Source organism: Strongylocentrotus purpuratus, unplaced genomic scaffold, assembly GCF_000002235.5.
Source record: "Strongylocentrotus purpuratus isolate Spur 01 unplaced genomic scaffold, Spur_5.0 spur5_scaffold_2, whole genome shotgun sequence".
Taxonomy (NCBI): domain Eukaryota; kingdom Metazoa; phylum Echinodermata; class Echinoidea; order Camarodonta; family Strongylocentrotidae; genus Strongylocentrotus; species Strongylocentrotus purpuratus.
Window position 1 is genome coordinate 20673931 of NW_022145605.1, and position 17782 is coordinate 20691712.

General features: G+C 38.4%; 1 protein-coding gene across 1 annotated transcript in view; it reads left to right on the top strand.

Moving 5' to 3' along the window:
* The window catches only part of LOC115926730 (ABC transporter B family member 1-like), a 48388-nt gene that overhangs the window by 17361 nt on the left and 13245 nt on the right, over positions 1–17782 (top strand). The window contains exons 3-7 of the mRNA XM_030991940.1: positions 12589–12833; positions 13585–13833; positions 15115–15232; positions 16077–16312; positions 17566–17701. Coding sequence (XP_030847800.1) covers positions 12589–12833; positions 13585–13833; positions 15115–15232; positions 16077–16312; positions 17566–17701 — 984 coding nt within the window. The remainder of the gene's footprint in view (positions 1–12588; positions 12834–13584; positions 13834–15114; positions 15233–16076; positions 16313–17565; positions 17702–17782) is intronic.

Here is a 17782-nt window from a genome sequence, read left to right on the forward strand (position 1 = left end):
TTGCAGATTCTATGAGAAAAGCACAATATTTTGAAGATGGAATTCAGACTCGGGATCAAAAGTTTAAACATTTCGTCCTTATCTGTAATTCGCTACGTCACTCTGACAGAAAGCGAGATGTCAACTAAGCACTTGTTAAATATCCAGTTAAACATCATAGGGTACCGCGTCGACGAACAGAATAAACAATAGCGTTCGCTTTAACATAGTCTCTGATCAGACGCTATTGTTAAGCTTCGAAAATAGTTTTGCTTTAAAAACATCCGCGTCACCCAATTCAATAGTCGGTTTCACACCAGATCATGACATTATTGAAGCGCTGCGGGTTTATTTGAATTTATACATGGGCGTAGATCTGTCATTGATACCTATTGTTCAGGGGGGATGATCTATTCATTCATCTCCCCCCCCCCCCTGAACAATAGGTATTACGTAAGGATTACGCACATGGACTTATACATCTCATTCATAATTGAATCACTTTTCAACTACCAGAATTGATATCTCCAACTGAAAAAGATGGGGCTTGGAAAATATGATCACGCCAGGGTCAACAAAGTGCTTTCATGTCTAAACATTAATGCCGATAAAACTAAGTACGAAACTTGATGAAACTGCATTGTTTGTGATGATTTACATTTCAACTAAGTAGTTGTTAGAATTTAGAATTCGATCAGAACAGTTTTTTCCCATTTGTATCGATGATAGTGCTCTGTTATCACTCAAACTTTCCGTTGAAGTCCCATTAAAGGGATCCGGTAAGTTTGTCTCAGATTTTGAAACAAAATCCTGGATTTAGCTCATGCTGCAATGATAATTATTAACCTTTAGGTCAGTCAGGAACCCTTTGACTTTTACAAGCCGATCGCCTGTCTGATTATCAAGATATTTATGATTGGAAATCGAAACCAAATTTTGCATTTGCCAAACGGTTTTCATTTACAGTGTATTGGGGAAAACGGGTATCGTAAACCAGTCACTCAAAGATTTTTACTTTTTTGAGGCACTTCTTCATCATTTTGAAGCGTTTTTTTTTAGGGCTTCAATATTATACCATATTACAGACACTGATAACACGCAGAGCCGTGCATCTCAGATTTTACATTGTTAAACGATGCCTTTAATACGTGCTACAAAGGTAAAACTGTTTGAGTACGGGTGGGGAATAATCATCCTAAAACTACCGTGCGCTTGAAATAGAAGGAGAGAAATATAATGGAGACACGCCAAAAAGAGAAAGAAGGAAGTGAGAAAGGATACGAGAGATGGTGAAAAGGGTAGGGTAAAGCACAACGATTGAGAAAGAATGAAGAAATAAAAGGAAAAGTGAAACAGAAAAAGGAAAGGCATAGATGAGAGAGAGTGGGAGAGAGAAAGACAGATAGGGGAAGAGCGAAACTGAACAGGAAAGATAACGGTGGAAGGGGGGAAGTACAAAAACTGCAAAAGAAAGAAGGAAATAATTGAGTGAATTGGAAAGAGAATGAGAGAGAGGATAGAGAGACAGTCGAGAGAGAGAAAGCCCAAGATTGCAGAAGTGCGGGAAAGGAAAAAGAGTGAGCGATGTTGTTACGAAATTATATATACAGGGTAAAGACATTATATACTTGACAGCTACAATTACAATGTATTTGAGAGTTTATTGTTGCCTTATTTTTTTTCTACAAAAGCTGTGTATTACATCGCACTGCAATCCATGCCAATATTAATTCTATTGCTGATCGCAGAGTCTAAATCAGAAATAAATGATACCTCAAATTTTCGTGTACTATGGAACTTTCAAGCAACAGCTTGGTTTTCTATTTCGAATATCTACAATCGTCACAATTTTTACAGCTACGAAATAGAGAGCAAGAGAGAGAGAGAGAGAGGGGGAGATGTATAGAGAAAGGAATATTAAAAGGTATATTATTAGAGAGAGAGAGAAAGAGAGATCATATCGAATGTATGATGAAGGGGAAAGACACCATAATATATACGAAGCTTTCAAAATAACTAAGTAAATACAAGTGGAAGGAATAAGAGAGGATATAGGGTGAATGGCAGCAAGCAACGGCTGAGAAACAACACTAGAATAATAACCTAAAATCTTTTTAAAGTGTTACTCATTAAGTGCTTAACATACTGAAGTTTTTACACAATTTCATAATTATTATGACAATAATACGTATGACTGTTATTTGGTGTCGTACGCACAGTGAATACAAACGGCTTTCTATATTGGTCTAGTGAATTATCTCTGATTATACATAAGAGAAATGAGAATGGAAAATGTGTGCATATGACACGTCTGCAAAGTACTCCGATGTTTGCCAAAGAAACTTTTTAATGAAGCAATGAAAGTACAATATTTGCACAGTTTGCATTGCGAAAAGAAAAGATTCAGTGGTTCTTTTGCAGTAGTATTGTTACTATTCTCTCGCAGGAGTTTTATTTATGCGTACACTTAATTGAAAAACAAGTGAATCGCTTCGTAATCAAATTTGCTTAAAACGTGCACCAAAACAAACAAACTTTCCACCAATGTACATTAAACCGACCATGATAACAAAACTAATTTTTGGGGTATCGTTTAGAGACATTCTTAATTGCAGATTCTATGAGAAAAGCACAATATTTTGAAGATGGAATTCAGACTCGGGATCAAAAGTTTAAACATTTCGTCCTTATCTGTAATTCGCTACGTCACTCTGACAGAAAGCGAGATGTCAACTAAGCACTTGTTAAATATCCAGTTAAACATCATAGGGTACCGCGTCGACGAACAGAATAAACAATAGCGTTCGCTTTAACATAGTCTCTGATCAGATGCTATTGTTAAGCTTCGAAAATAGTTATGCTTCATAAACATCCGTGTCACCTAATCCGTGCAGTCCTGCGTGATTCGCTGTTTAAGCGCCCAATCACAATCATCATGGACGCCAGAAACTCTTTTGTTAATCAAATATGATTCCCTTTCCCCACAAATTGGATACGGAAAAAGTGCTCATATCTTGATTTGCTCTCTCGATTACATGACGTGATCTCGATTTGCCTCGTCTCGATATTAGATTTTGTTATACCTAGACTTCATCGGGATTGCTTTCTTCCCATTTTAATTAGCGCACATAATTTCATAGCGTTCTTGCAATTCCAGTCGCGATATAATTTTTCGCACATTAATACTTGACATATTAAGTGCGGTCCCGTCTTTTTGTTACAAACACTATTTTACTATTCTGTATTTCGATTTATTGCGCTTCTGAGCATTCCATTTCGAGGAAATTCCGACGCGGCAAAATTATTTAGCGCTTTTTGGTCTTTCGTGGTGCTGCGCTAAAGACACTGCTTTTCCGCGTTTTATATTCAGTATTTCGATTTCTGATCTTTCAAGATGGCAGCATTACCGAAAGTAGACATCAGCTGGTTAAACGAAAGCCCAAAGAAACGCTGTCGGCGTAGCAAAGAACCCGGCCCGAAAAGAACCCCTGGTAGGCCAGCGGTCAAAGACGAGTTTCCGAGCGTAGTAGATGTGGCGCGTGAATTTATACGAAGCAATGGGTTCAAGGCGACAAGAAGAAATTGGAACATGTGGTTCTTCCTTAGATAGCATCCGAGATCATTTGCTGCAAACCGTGCCAGGGTTAGCGCTTGCGCATCCTAAGCTGAGTACGCGTACTGTTGCTCACTGGATGAAGGCTCCGAATAAGTCCTTTAATGCGTCAAAAAGCTACAAGGGTTATATAGATGCGCGCGTGCCGCACAAGGAAAACTCGTCCAGAAAGTTCAACGACAACAACCATTTTTATTCTGCTAGGGTGCGATATACAATGGAACTCGCGTCGCAATTCGGTGAATATGTCCGCGTATTTAGTGCCGATAATAAGAACAAGGTAAAGGTTGGCAACCATACCTTGGCCGTTGATCGCCGAATTGCCATTAACCGTTTTTTCCCTACTGATGACCGTCCCGTATATTTTGACCACGATTTCCCTACACCCGGGTATTTGTTGACTCCGTCTGGGTACTTAGAGCTAGAGCCTGCTACAGGCACTACCAAGGACCAGCTTGGTAGAGAGCATTTTGTGTGGCCCAAGAGCTCTCAAGCGACCGTCTTCATTCGCAGTCCGCATTCGATTATGAATATAGCGGCTCACATGAACGATTTGCATGTGATCCTGAGCGAGCCTCTGCCTGCGCCGTCGAGCAAGTCGGTCCTCGTTCTCGTTATTGACGGGGGCCCGGACTTTAACGTAAATCATTCCGTCAATGAGTTTTACTATGCGAGGTTTTTCCGTGACCAAAACCTAGACGCGCTGCTTGTTACGTCATATTGTCCGGGGTACTCTGCGCTAAACCCGGTGGAGCATTTATGGGCTCCCTGTACCCGCGCGCTCACATCATGTTACTTGCCATCCACACTACCTGGTGAGGATAAACCTCCATGCTCACAGACAGGCCTGTCTGAGGAGGAGCGTCGGCTGAAGGGCGATATGGTTTTCGATGCAGCAATGGCGCATTTGAAGGATCGATATTGGTCCGATGTTAGCTTTGCACAGCGGCGCGTTGATGTTCGTTGCGAGAAGAGTGGGGCGCCTCCCAATCCGTATGGTCGCGACTATGATCGTGTTAAGGATGTTCTCGGCGGTTCATTGAAGAAGTTGAAGGACAATCCCGATATCAATCAGGATTATCTCTTTGCTGCCAGGCATATGGACCGTCGCATTGGCATGATTCTTTTTTCGAAGTGTAGCGACTGCGCTCACTGCTTGCGCCATCCCCCGACCTGCTCCAGCGACCTGATGTCGGCAATCAGGAACTTTCCGTCCCCATCCCCTGGCCAGGAGGAAGGTCATTTCAACACATATTGCGAGTCGAGTGAGCAACCGTTTTGCCCGCCATGCGAGCATCTGCCCCTTTTTCATTCTAAGGGATTTGGACGCTGTGATCGCGACGGCTGCAGATATGTTTTTACGAGCAAGAAGGATGTGACCGATCATCGACGCAAAGCGCACTGACCTATTAATTATCTTTCTTGTCGTGATTTCGTTATTACTTTTTGGACACGACAGTGAACATCTTTCCGTTTATATTTTTTTTAATTATTTATTGGTTCAACAGTTTACATCACGTTATTTACCACCTAATTACGATCGTTTACATTTGCAATTGTTAATATACAGAAGCATGCAGAGGTATCACATGCAACCCCCCCCCCCCTTCCCTGCGTACAGTACAGTGTGATACAGTAATTACATATTTTAAAGTGCTTAACTGCTCTTTTGAAGAAATGCACGGTCATTGAATTTCGAATGTCAGTAGAGAATTCTAAACATAAAAACCATTGTGTCTAATAGATTTATGATCCAACACCGTACGATGATTTCATAGATGTATATTACTTGCTTTTAATAGATGCAGAAAACAAAAACAAAACAGATGAAAGCAAATTTGAGACGTCATTGCCTCACTTTTTTAATCAATTACTTTACATATTTTTATCCCATTAATTTCCCTTTTTATCCCCAAAACTTCATTTTCCCACGCCTTTGTCCAGATGTATGATTTTTGTCATATTTCGTGCATGACATTTCATGAATCTTTTATGAACTTTGAAGAATTCATACTACTTTGTGAATATTGTATATTCATAATCTTTGATTTTTATATAAATAGTTTATATCAAAATTCACATTTATAATGATTAAAGTGAAAATAATTACTCTATATTAGTGCATCCACACAAAAACATATTACTATCATTCTATCAATATAACTTGGATGCTGGTGTGAGGAAATAAGTTTTTTTAGGGAGAGATTTTAAATATGTATTATCAATATAAAGAAAACAATTAGTGGATAGTAAGGCAATGACGTCACAGACTCATAAGTGAGTTGCCAATTTGTCTTGTGATTTTCAAAGTTTTTTATGTCATTAAAAATTCATTACTTTCTTATTTTGCTCTTTACCATTGTCTAGTCGCAACGACATGTAGATAATGACAGATTTATTATGACATTCCCGCCCAAAGTATGTCCTGGTTCGGTGCTCTCCAAAAGAAAGATGAGGAAGTCGACAGTGTTGATTAGAGAGAAAGATAGACATGGATTTGTTATTTATATATAGAGAGAGATTTGGAGAGAGGTTAGAAAGAAGACAGTATGGATTAGAGAGAGATAAATGGGGGGGGGGGGGGGGGGACATACATAGAGAGTGAGAGAGGGGGGATAAAACAAAAGGTCGTAATGAGAGAGAGGGGGGGGGGGAACGGGGATGAGATGGATGAAAAGAGAGAGGGAGGGTACAAAAGATCGTAATGAGAGAGAGAGAATGAGAGAGAGGGCGTAGACACACACACAGAAAGAAAGATGAGAAAGGAGACAGTGTTGATCGAGAGATATAGAAATGGATTTATCATTATAAAGACAGAGAGAGAGAGAGATTTGAAAGGAAACAGTGTGGATTAGAGAGAGAGAGAGAGATAACTTTTTGGGGCGAACATAATATAGAGAGAGAGAGATAGATCATAGAGAGAGAGGGGGTGTAAAAAAAGGTCGTAATTAGAGAGGGTGGTAGAGGGAAGAGAGGGGGTAAAGAGAGAAGGAAAAATGAGAAAGGAAGCAGTGATGATTCGAGTGAGAGATAGAAACGGATTTATTTTGTATAGAGAGAGAAGGAGATAAAAAGGTGTTGTACCAGAATTGAAATTGTCTGTATGCCTGACAATCCGAACCCGTTCCTTCCGACATTATTCAGCCTAATAGTCGCCTCACAAACGAGAATAAAAATCCAAGACTAGACCCTGCCTATACAGCTAAGTATAGCATAAATACCCTACAAACACAGAACAAATCTTGAAGAAAGAATCAATATGAAAAGATCACAACAAATTTTTAAAAAAGATAGGATTCTAGAGTGGAAGATGAGAGGGGAAACGTTATAAGTTTTGGCCAATTTTTACAATTATAAGTTTGTAAGTATTGACAAAGTATATACAAACAAAAACGACACGGAAATATTTGAAAGTAGTTTACGAAAAGAGTTACGTCTCAGGACCACAACATCTAAGTTACGTAAGAGGATCAATGAACGTGGCCGAGTGTCATGTTTGTTGTCATGGTTATAAACTCCAACAATAGAAGAACGGAAGTAATGTATTATAGAGTGCGTGTTGTCATGAGCTTCTACAGGGCGAGCGTGATTTACGCTGCTTCTAATGAAGTACAGACAATATCAGTATTCTGTCATTGTATGTCTGGGTTTTATGTAAATTTAGTACAGCAGCAAAATCGGTGTTGGACAAAATTAATATAGAAATCAAGTTTGGAATTTACATTGCATGTACCTTACAAGTGAAGATGTGGATGTCAGTTTGTTTTCCCATTTTTTTAAATTTTTTTTTACTTTTCCCTTTTGTTGATTTATTTTAATCTATACATTTTTGTATTTATTTTTCCCATTTTCTATTAATAACCTTCAATCTTTAATACGTCTCCCGTTTTCTTTTTCTTGAAATCCAATATTTTTTCCTTCACCTACTTTATCTGCCCCCTTTAATTTTGTAATTCCATCTCTTTTAAATAATGTTTATTTCTTTCTTTTTTTCTTCAATTATTAAGAATAAAAACTGAATTTTATTATATATTTTTTTCTAGGAATTGCATTGAAATTGGGGAGGGTGTGCATATTTATTCTAAAACAAAGCAGAGAATGTCATAGATCATTGGAGAGTGGGAGAGAGAAAGACCGCGTGAGAGGGGAATTAGAGAGAACGAGGGAAAGAAAGAGGATGCAAGAGATGATGGATGTTGAAAGATGAGGTGGTGAAATTCTTATTTTAATCCTCTGTATATTTATGAGAAGTAAAAAGATTTCTTATTTCCAATGTTAATGGTCCGTATATATGCTCTAATAATTGAACAATGTTGTTCTCATGCCACATGGCATTGCTCTTTATCTTAGTCTAGTCACAACGACAATCAAAGAATGACAGATTTATTATGACATTCCGACCACAAGTATGTCCCGAGTCGGCGCTCTCCGAACAAAGGCGCGTAACGATGTTAAATATACGCGATGTTTTGAAACTTTGGTGTTGATTGACATGACGCCTCATTTCAGATAAGCAATCGACCTATACAGTGCGCCTCAGAAAACACGAAGCCGAGAATTGTCGATATTTTATCATAACTTAGTCGTAATTATAATTCATAAATAACACATATTTGTGAAGCTTAGATCCTCTTCTTTCATTTGATGCAACTCATATAATGCATATTTCACGAATGAGCGATTGAAAAATAATTTGAAGACAGGGTCCTTTGATGAGGCATTAATCCTCATTACCAGGTCCCTCGGAGAGGACCTAAAGCCGTCGGTCGTCTGGTTGCTTACTAACAAGCATTTATGCTTTCTTAGCCAGTCAGGTAAAATAACCACCACCACAGGTTATCAAAAAGTCATTTGGCGAACGGTATCTGATTTTCTAGAAAGTTCACTTTCTGTCCTTTTATAAATTAAACCTCGGCTCAATCAGGAAAAATGAGCCAGGAATAACAAATTTCTGTTTGTTTAAAGTAATGCTTGCACTTCCATATTTTGATTAAACGAATTCGTTTTCACTGGCTGCCTGCCGTAGCAACATACATAGTTTAATATGGAAATGCAAGCATTTACTTGAAACAAACGGAACTTCTTTATTCCTGTACAAATAATGTGTCATTCATTTATTATAATTTTGATTAAGTTATCATAAAACATCGATAATTCTCCGTTTCGTTTTCTCATGGGACGCACTAGCTAAAGAAAGTGTTGATTAAAGAAAGAGAGAGAGATGATGGTAGAGGTAGAGAGAGATTAGAAAGGTGACAGTGTGGATGAGAGAGAGAGAGAGGGTGAGAGGGCTATAAAAAAGGGTCGTAGAGAGGGCCCGGAGAGAAAGATAACAGATAAAAAAGGAAATAGTGTTGATTTGAGATACAGATGATTTTACTACTATCGAGAGAGAGAGATTCAAGGGGTATTACCCGAATTAAATTGTATGTATGCCTATAACAACAATCCTAAAAGGTGAATTGTTAGGTCTGTTTTTGTATCAGAACGAAAATTCTCCTCACCATCGTTCAGTCGCAACAATGACATACAAATAATGACAGATTTATTATGACATTCCCGCCGAAAGTCGGCGCTCTCAGAGCAAAGGCGTAGCTAGGCTGACAATCGTAAATATATATCGCGGTGTGTCTGAACTTGGGTGTTGATTACAACATTTCCAAGATGCGGTTATCAATCCAACTTTCTACTTCATTTGAGCCTTTTCATTGTTCTCACAAAAAGATCGATAGAAATGTCAGAATGTCTATTACCCTTCCCAGGGTTCAATGGGCGGCACAGGCTATGCAAATTAGAAATTGTTCTCACGCTGCTGGTCGCTACAAGGCGACCGCGGCGTAGTATCATTACATTCAAAATCAGTTTTCATAAGACCAAACGTCCAAAATAGATGACATGAAAAAAATACATAACAGTCTCGTAAAGTAAATATTTCAAATTAACAAAACATGCATGTCTACGTCCCTGTACCTCTCTCTCTCTCTCTCTCTCTCTCTCAACCTCAAACGGACCTCTGTATTGATTGCGATTCACACAATTTTCATTTCATTTACATTTCATTTAAAATGGGGAAAGCCTTCCGATCGCTGGAAGGAAGGAATTTTCCTGGCAAGGTGATTAAACGAGTTCTTGCCCCTCTTTATAGCGCGACAAATAGAAACCCTATCCCTTTCAAGAATTATGTAATATTATGTAACCTAATCCCCCCACTCTTGCCCCTTTCATCGGGGACGCATTTGGGACGCTCGCGGTCTCTAAACAAAGGAGGGTAGGCGATGAATGGAGAAGGTTTTAATCCCCCGTACCTTACGCGTTCAGGACAGGCGCGTTCGCTAAACAAAGGAGGGAACGCCATCGTCCTGAACCCGGACGAACGCGAGTGATAATAAAGTTGCCTTCCCTAAGGTTGTTCCTAACCAATTTCAGTGTAGCTTAAACAGTTAAACATATTCTATATGTGAATTAAATTGAACTAAATAATGATTAACATAGACTTTTTTAATTTTCATATTTGTATACCGGTAATGTCCATGTAACAGTAGGGTTGTTTCTAATTCTAACCAATTTCAGTGTAGCTTAATCTCTGGCAAATTATTTTCAAAGTGATCGGTATTGTCAAGGTTATGACTCATGCGAGAGGAAACGAGACTTGCATGACTTGGTTTAATTCATACAGATCGTTCTGTAATAAATCTTTTAGATGAAGTTGAACAATGACACAGGAAAACATCCATAAAACATTATTTATGAGTAGTCATTTACTGCCTGGCATCAGGATAGGCCTATGTATGTAAAGAGGTTCCCTATTTTAAAGTCAAACAGGTTTGCCTGTAATGTGCATGTGGTACATGTAGGTGTTGTAGGTGGGTGGTTTAAAAACATTAAAATGAAGATAGGGAGGTCGTGGGTTCAATCCCTGGCACAGCATTTATGTCCTAAGCAAGGCATTTTATTGACATTGCTTCTCCCCTCCCAGGTGATGGGTTCTAGGTGGGATGCTAATGTCATTATAGTTCAGCATCATGTACAGTACGTCTGTGAAACAGTGCCTTGATGGAATTTCCCCCAACGGAGTAAAGATTAAATATGGACATGCATTTGGCGTGAAATCCTGAATCCGATAATAATAATAATAATAATAATAATGTTCAATTCTTATATAGCGCATATTACAAAATTGTCTCTATGCGCTTAGATACGAGAGAGAGAGAGAGAGAGAAGAGAGAAAAGACATGAAGAATATTGAGCTTTCACCGTTTAGCAATTTCAATTATCAAATCAATTACAAAATTCACATGTTTTCTACACAAATTTAAATTTAAGACTGGCATGATCGAAACAGATATGTTTTTAAGTCGGATTTAAACTGATGTAGTGAAGGACAACGTTTTAGAGACTCTGGAAGATTGTTCCATAGTTTTGGTATGGCATACTGGAAAGCACGGTGCCCATATGTTTTGGTGGATGTGACTAAAGGTGTGAATGTATGTTTTGAAGATGAACGGAGATTGCAAGTTGGTAGATGACTTGAAAAAATATTTTACAAATACATGGGAGTATCATTGTGTTTACATTTATATGCAATTGTTAAGAGTTTAAAGCTGATTCTATCCCTTACAGGTAACCAATGTAAATCATATAACATGGGAGTAATGTGATCTCGTTTACGTTTACGTGAGACAATTCTAGCTGCCCAATTTTGAACTCTTTGGACCTTGTCTATGAGAGAATCTGGCAAACCAAACAACAAACTGTTACAATTGTCAATACGACTCATAACAAATGCATGAACTAGTTTTTCTGTTGTGGCTTGATCAAGGTAACGACTTAATTTGCCAATTTTGTGAATTGCATAAGAAGCTGACCAAAACATATTGCCAACATGTCTTTTCAATGTTAGTTGATCATCAACCATGATTCCCAAATTTCTGGCATAGCTTGAAGGTTCAAGAGGAGGTCCATTGAACGTTATGGGTGGCAGCTGACTTCTGGTTCTAAAACGTGATGATATATGCAACAACTTAGTCTTTTCCTCATTAATCTTAAGACCATTCATTGTGGACCATGATTTGATTTCATTTAGACATGATTCAATTTTTGGTATAACTGTACATATTTCATCTCCTTTCAAAACTGTATACAACTGTGTGTCATCAGCATAGATGGCATAGTTGAAACCATTCGCAGAAATAATGTGACCAAGGATTCTTTAACAGTACCTTTAACAGTACCTTTAACACAGTTAGAGACAATCCAGGGGGTTGTTTCACAAAGATCCTAAGTTGAACTTATCTCTAAGTTGGACTTAAAAATTATGGAAAGCCGTTAGCATCTATGAAAATATTTTGGAAAATTTATTTTAAAAAGACATAACATTTTGATTTAAATCATTCATGTTTTCTAGTATCGAGGAGATTTCATGTTTTTGATGTGGAATTTATAAAAAGTCAAAAATACTTGAATTTGTGTGTTTGAATATATTCAATTTTAAGGCTACAAATGGCTCTCCATAATATTTAAGTCCAACTTTGACTTGGGATCTTTGTGAAACACCCCCCAGAATACTAATACAGTCAAACCTGTCCTAGTGGCCACCTGTCTACAAAGGCAACAGGTCTGTCTGTAGTGGACATCTGTATTTCCTCCCTCCAGGAAGGACCTGTCTAGAGAGGCCACCTCTGTACAGTGGCCACTTTTTGTGTCTCCTTTGTTTGGCCTTTACTAGAAAACCAATCTCGACTAGCACTTGTGCTAACTTTTGGTTTTCTTTTAGCAACAACTTGAACTTTTGTCTAAATGTGTTTTATGTAAGCATTAATTAAGCTTTTGCAGTAATTCATTGTTTTGTATATTATGTACAGTTTGTATTTTATTGTTTTGCCTTGCATACTTTGTGTTATGATGTACATACATTTTCTTGTTGTTAATAAACTTCAAATTTCAACTTCAAACTAGACATGTTTGACTGTAAATCCTCTTCTCTGTCGTTTACACAGGTGGTCATACAGCCTACATGGAGAGCAGTGTCATGCACTGGACTATCCTGGGCTCCATCTTTGAGCTGGCCTGCCTGGGTCTGTTCAAGATGCTGTTTGTCTTCTACGCCTTTACAAAGATGGAAGACGTCTCCCTGGCTCTCCTGGACTTCCCCTTTGACGCATCTCTCAGATCCTGTAAGAAATCGAGCCATATCTTCACCATCTTCTTCAGTCTCCTCAGCTTGGCCTACACAGCCACCAAGGTAATCACTTTAAACTGTTACCCAAACCTAAATTGAACAGAGTAAAATCAGATTAAATTTTCCTCTGCATAGTTATTGAGACTACATCGCCAGAAGATAGCTTGTAAAGTAATAATGATTAAGGTACTCATTTAAGATTTTAATTGCTGCTAAACTGTCTGATGAGAATCAGGCAGATGTTAAATGTGGCACTTCTGGCACTCGGCAGAGGATGTTGTATACATGTGTGATGTTCATTGTAGAAATGATTTCTTTTATTTAATTCAGAAATTATTTCTTTTATTTCATTCATGGGAGCTTTGTAGTGAGCTTTCCTACATGTAATTGTTATTTGTATTATTATAATTGTTACTTTTTATGGTTTACCAGAGCCCTTTTTGAACTTGCAAGAGGTACATCATTTTCTGTTTCTCCCTACAGTGTATGTATTTTTTCACTGCTTGTTACACAGAATGGCTTTGTCTTGAATGCCATTCTCAAAGATCCTCATGTTAAAACTTACGCATGTCACCCACAAAACCTTGGTCATCTCTTTAGTAGTCTTCTTGTTAGAGTGTAGAGAATGTGATTTTTCCTATCTTTTTCTATCTTCTTGTATTGTCGTGGGGCCTCATCTAGTTTAAATGCCATTCTCAATGACCCCAAACATGAACTGATGCATGTCACCTACGACGCCCCGGTCATCTCTTCAATGGTATCCTTGCTAGAGTTTAGAGAATTGATTTGTAACTTTTATTTTCTTGTATTGCAGGGTGGCCTCATCTTAAATGCCATTCTCAATGATCCCAAATATGAACTGATGCATGTTACCTACAACGTCCTGGTCATCTCTTCAGTTGTGTTCTCCTTCTTGGAGTTAATCACAGCGTTGACAGGACCTCACTTCATGCGTAAGCTACAGCTCATCCGGATTGAACACACAGTCAATGACGAGGATGAGGAGAAGGAGAAGAAAGGGAGCTCAGCTAATCTGGGCAGAGTGTTGGCTCTCGCCAAACCTGTAAGTGTCCTTTGGCAAGACATTAATCTACATTTGCCACACCATACCCAGGAGAGAAATTGGGACCTGGTAGGATGAAGAAAGCCTTTGTCATAGAACCTATCTATATGCCCTCATGGTGACCGTATGGTAGGAATAATCCCCAGGTAGTGTAAATTATGCACACTAAATCCAATGTCGGGGAAAATTACAGTATCTGTAAAACGCTTAGAGACAGTACTTTGTATTAAGCATTGCATAAATCCAGATTTATTACTATCATCATAAAGCCCTAACCTAGTACGTACCTGTCAATGAGCACTGTTTCTGATGAAATGCTAGAAGTGTGGGGGAAACTAAGATTTATAAAAGAATGAACTAAAATATTGAAATCAAACAAATATCTCTCTTTAAAGATGTCAATTGTGGGTGATTTTAATATCACCTAAGGGTGTTTACAAAAAGCATACAGAAAAGAAGAAAAAAATCCAAAACATTCATGTTTTACTTTTAACAAAACCTTTTAGTATAACCTTAGTATAACTTTTAGTATAACCAACCTTTGATTAAAAGTGTGGTTATAGTTATTGATATTGGACAAATTACATTTCAGATTAGGGCTGCACAAAATTCTAATCCCAGAAAACAATCTGGTCTATGTGCAACATTTAACAAGTGTATCAATCATGAAAGAATATTGATTCAGAATGAAATTGAATTCGCTAGTTTAGTCTATTGTGCCACCGTTTTCACACATTTGTCATTCTACAATAGCTGACCCTTGCTTTATACTGATGAATATTCAAAATTGATTATTAAACTAATAAACCATAAGTATTCTACTCAAGCATGTGGCTGTTATTTTCATCCAAAAACATATAAATACCTTGGGAACAACACAATGCTTTTTGTTTAATATGTTTTTCATGGGAAATCATATTTCATTCATTCATTCATTGTATGTATTCTTTGCTTCTGTGTTACTCTTGCAACAGAAAAAAACTCAACAAATACTGTTATTTAAAACATATTTGTGGCTTACACCCAGTAATTTATTACGTAAGTCTCGGTTCGAGACTACATGTGAGAGCCCGTTCTACGCATGCGTAATTTCGTTTTCGCATTGCATGCATCGAGTGTGAGATTACAATCTCATGCCTTATTCGATTGATCGATCTGTGAGCCACAAATATATTTGTAAACAATTTAAATTTCTCCCAGGAAGCAATGCATTTATACAACAACAAAAATATTGTTATGCAATGACCTGTTAAAGCCCATCTCTGCTTTTCTGTTTTTTAGGAAGTATGGTTGATTTCGCTAGGAATGGTGGGTTTGATTGGGGCAAGTGCATCAGCCATGGCAGCCCCCCTCTTCTTTGGGAGAGTGGTGGATGAGGCTGTCACTTCGACTTCGATGGGTGAGTCAGGAAAGCTTTTTTTTTTATTCTTGTGATACTCTGGAGCCCTGTTCATATATTGCAATATGATTGGTATACAAATAATGCACAAAGCTTAGTTAGTGCCCATAGTGATAATGCACGCACCCGCAGGGCACGTGCATTATCGATATCGCACTGACTAACCTAAGTGCACTGGAACTGCCCTAACACACAAGCTCTTTATCTTACGGTAACAGGCAATTGAACCCAAGCCTAAATCGTAAAAGTTGAATTATCCATCGGTGAAATGCCGCATTTATACTTGCATTTATTTTGTTTCCTCTGTGCCCCACAAACTAATGCGTGCCATTGAGCGGTCATCTTAAACTTTTTGGTCAAGTCTGATTTACGAATAGTTCACACAGTGCATCATGCCTTGTTTACGCCGAAGCTAATCATTGTTCATGCATTGTCATACATTGTTGTGCACAGCTATTCGTAGACGTTGCTCTTATGTCCAGTGTATCTACAATGTCGTAGTATGCAGATGATAATGATAAAAATAATAATAATGATAATAATAATGATGATTACAATGATGATGATGATGATGATAGTAATGATAATAATAATAATCCAGATGTACATGACATCTGTTGAAAAGGGACCTTGTACTTGAGATAATTGTTACGGATATTAAAAGTGACAGATATGAACAGGACAAATGAGTCATCTGCCACAATGGAACATTGATGATTGATTTCCTTCTATGTCTCTCTCTCTCTCTCTTTCCCTCCCTCCCTCTCTCTCTCTCTCTCTCCCCTCTCTTTCTCTCTCTCTCTCTCTCTCTCTCTGTGTTCCTTACTCCTCCTTCATTGAATAGCCGGTGTGAACAAAGTCGTACTCATCTTATTCCTCATCTTCCTTGGGGGCGCCATTTGCTCCATGATCCGCTCGTGGTGCTTCACGCTCGCCGGGACGCGAGTGGTCTGCCGTCTGAGGAACACCCTGTTTGCTTCCATCATCAGGCAGGAGGTGGCGTTCTTTGATACGAACCGCACGGGTGAACTCACGAGTCGGCTCTCCTCCGACACTCAGGTGGTGCAGAATGCCGTCACGGTAAGCTCGCATTTTCTCAGCGAAGCCTTGTTCGTTCGTTCATTCGTTTATTCCTTTCATTTTCATAAAAACACAGCAAAAGCAAATAAACATACAAGTATATATACATTCAAAGGCAGAGAATGTTCAGTTTATACGATAACTTCAAATGAAATAGGAGAAAAAAAGGAAAAGTCCATGGTGGCCTCGTTTAAAAAAGTTCCCCCAAATATTATAATTTAGTATTATTGTTACTATTATTAATGATTTTGGCTAGTCAGAGTTGTCCAAAACTTGTACAAAAATTGAGTTGGAATGAGCCTTGTTCCCACTTGAGTTTTCAGTTAACGGGCCATTTGTCACCCCAGACAATAACCTTTAGGAAAATAACGCCAACTCAATTTGTGCACATGTTTTGGACAACTCTGACTAAAGTCATAAATAATAACAATAATAATAATAATACAGGGATGCCAGTTTTCAGGCAATAGCCTGAATTCAGGCCCTAGTGAGTTATTTTCAGACGATAGTTTAGGCTTTTTTGTGTTCGAAGTAGCTCATTCTAGGTGATTTTCAGGACCTCTGATCAATTCTAACTGGCATCCCTGATAATAGTAGTAACGTGTCTTCTTTACCCAGGGTAGCCTTATCAGTATTAATACTGTCCTCCCAGAGGGTCCTGCAATCATATGATTAACCAGGGTTAAGCAGAACTACCATAAAAGGTGCTCAAACATTCAAGGAATTTCTTTCTACCAGGTACCCTTTTACTACAACTGGGTGGAGTGTGGCAAATGTAGATTAATACCTTGCCAAAAGTTATTATTCAGAGAGATATATGATAAGTGGCTAAAATTCCACTCTGTTCTCAAAGATGGCCTACTAAATCCTCTGCTTTGACTTATTTTATTTAGTTGCCAGGGGCAAGTGCTGATGTTAAGCTGATTATTTGCCCCTGTGAAGTAAATGTGTCTTTTATTGAAATCTTGAAAAATACATAATACAAATGTAATTTGGTACAGTTCTTTCTGCAATAAATTATATATATCTCTCTCCTGTCACTCTCTGCCCCCCCCCCCCTTCCCTCTCTTTCTTTCTCCCCTCTCTCTCTCTCTCTCTCTCTCTCTTTTTGTCCTCTTATTCTTCTGTTCATCTCTCTTGCTCTCTTCATCTCACCCCCCCCCCCCTCTCTCTCTCTCTCTCCCTCCCTCCCTCCCTCCCTCCCTCCCTCTCTCACTCCTTCCATTTCTCTCCTTCTCTGATATCTTTTACAGGTGAACATTTCTATGCTTGTGAGATACTCTTTTCAAATTCTGGGGTCGATTGCAATCATGTTCAGTCAAAGTGCCGCCCTTACTGGTGTGTTACTCTCTGTGGTCCCTATCATAGCAATTGGTGCAGTGCAGTATGGTAAGTATGGATATCATAATAGTAAAGTTGTTGCAGTTTATTGGCTGTGAGCGAAATATGTTTTATTAATGTAACAGTTGC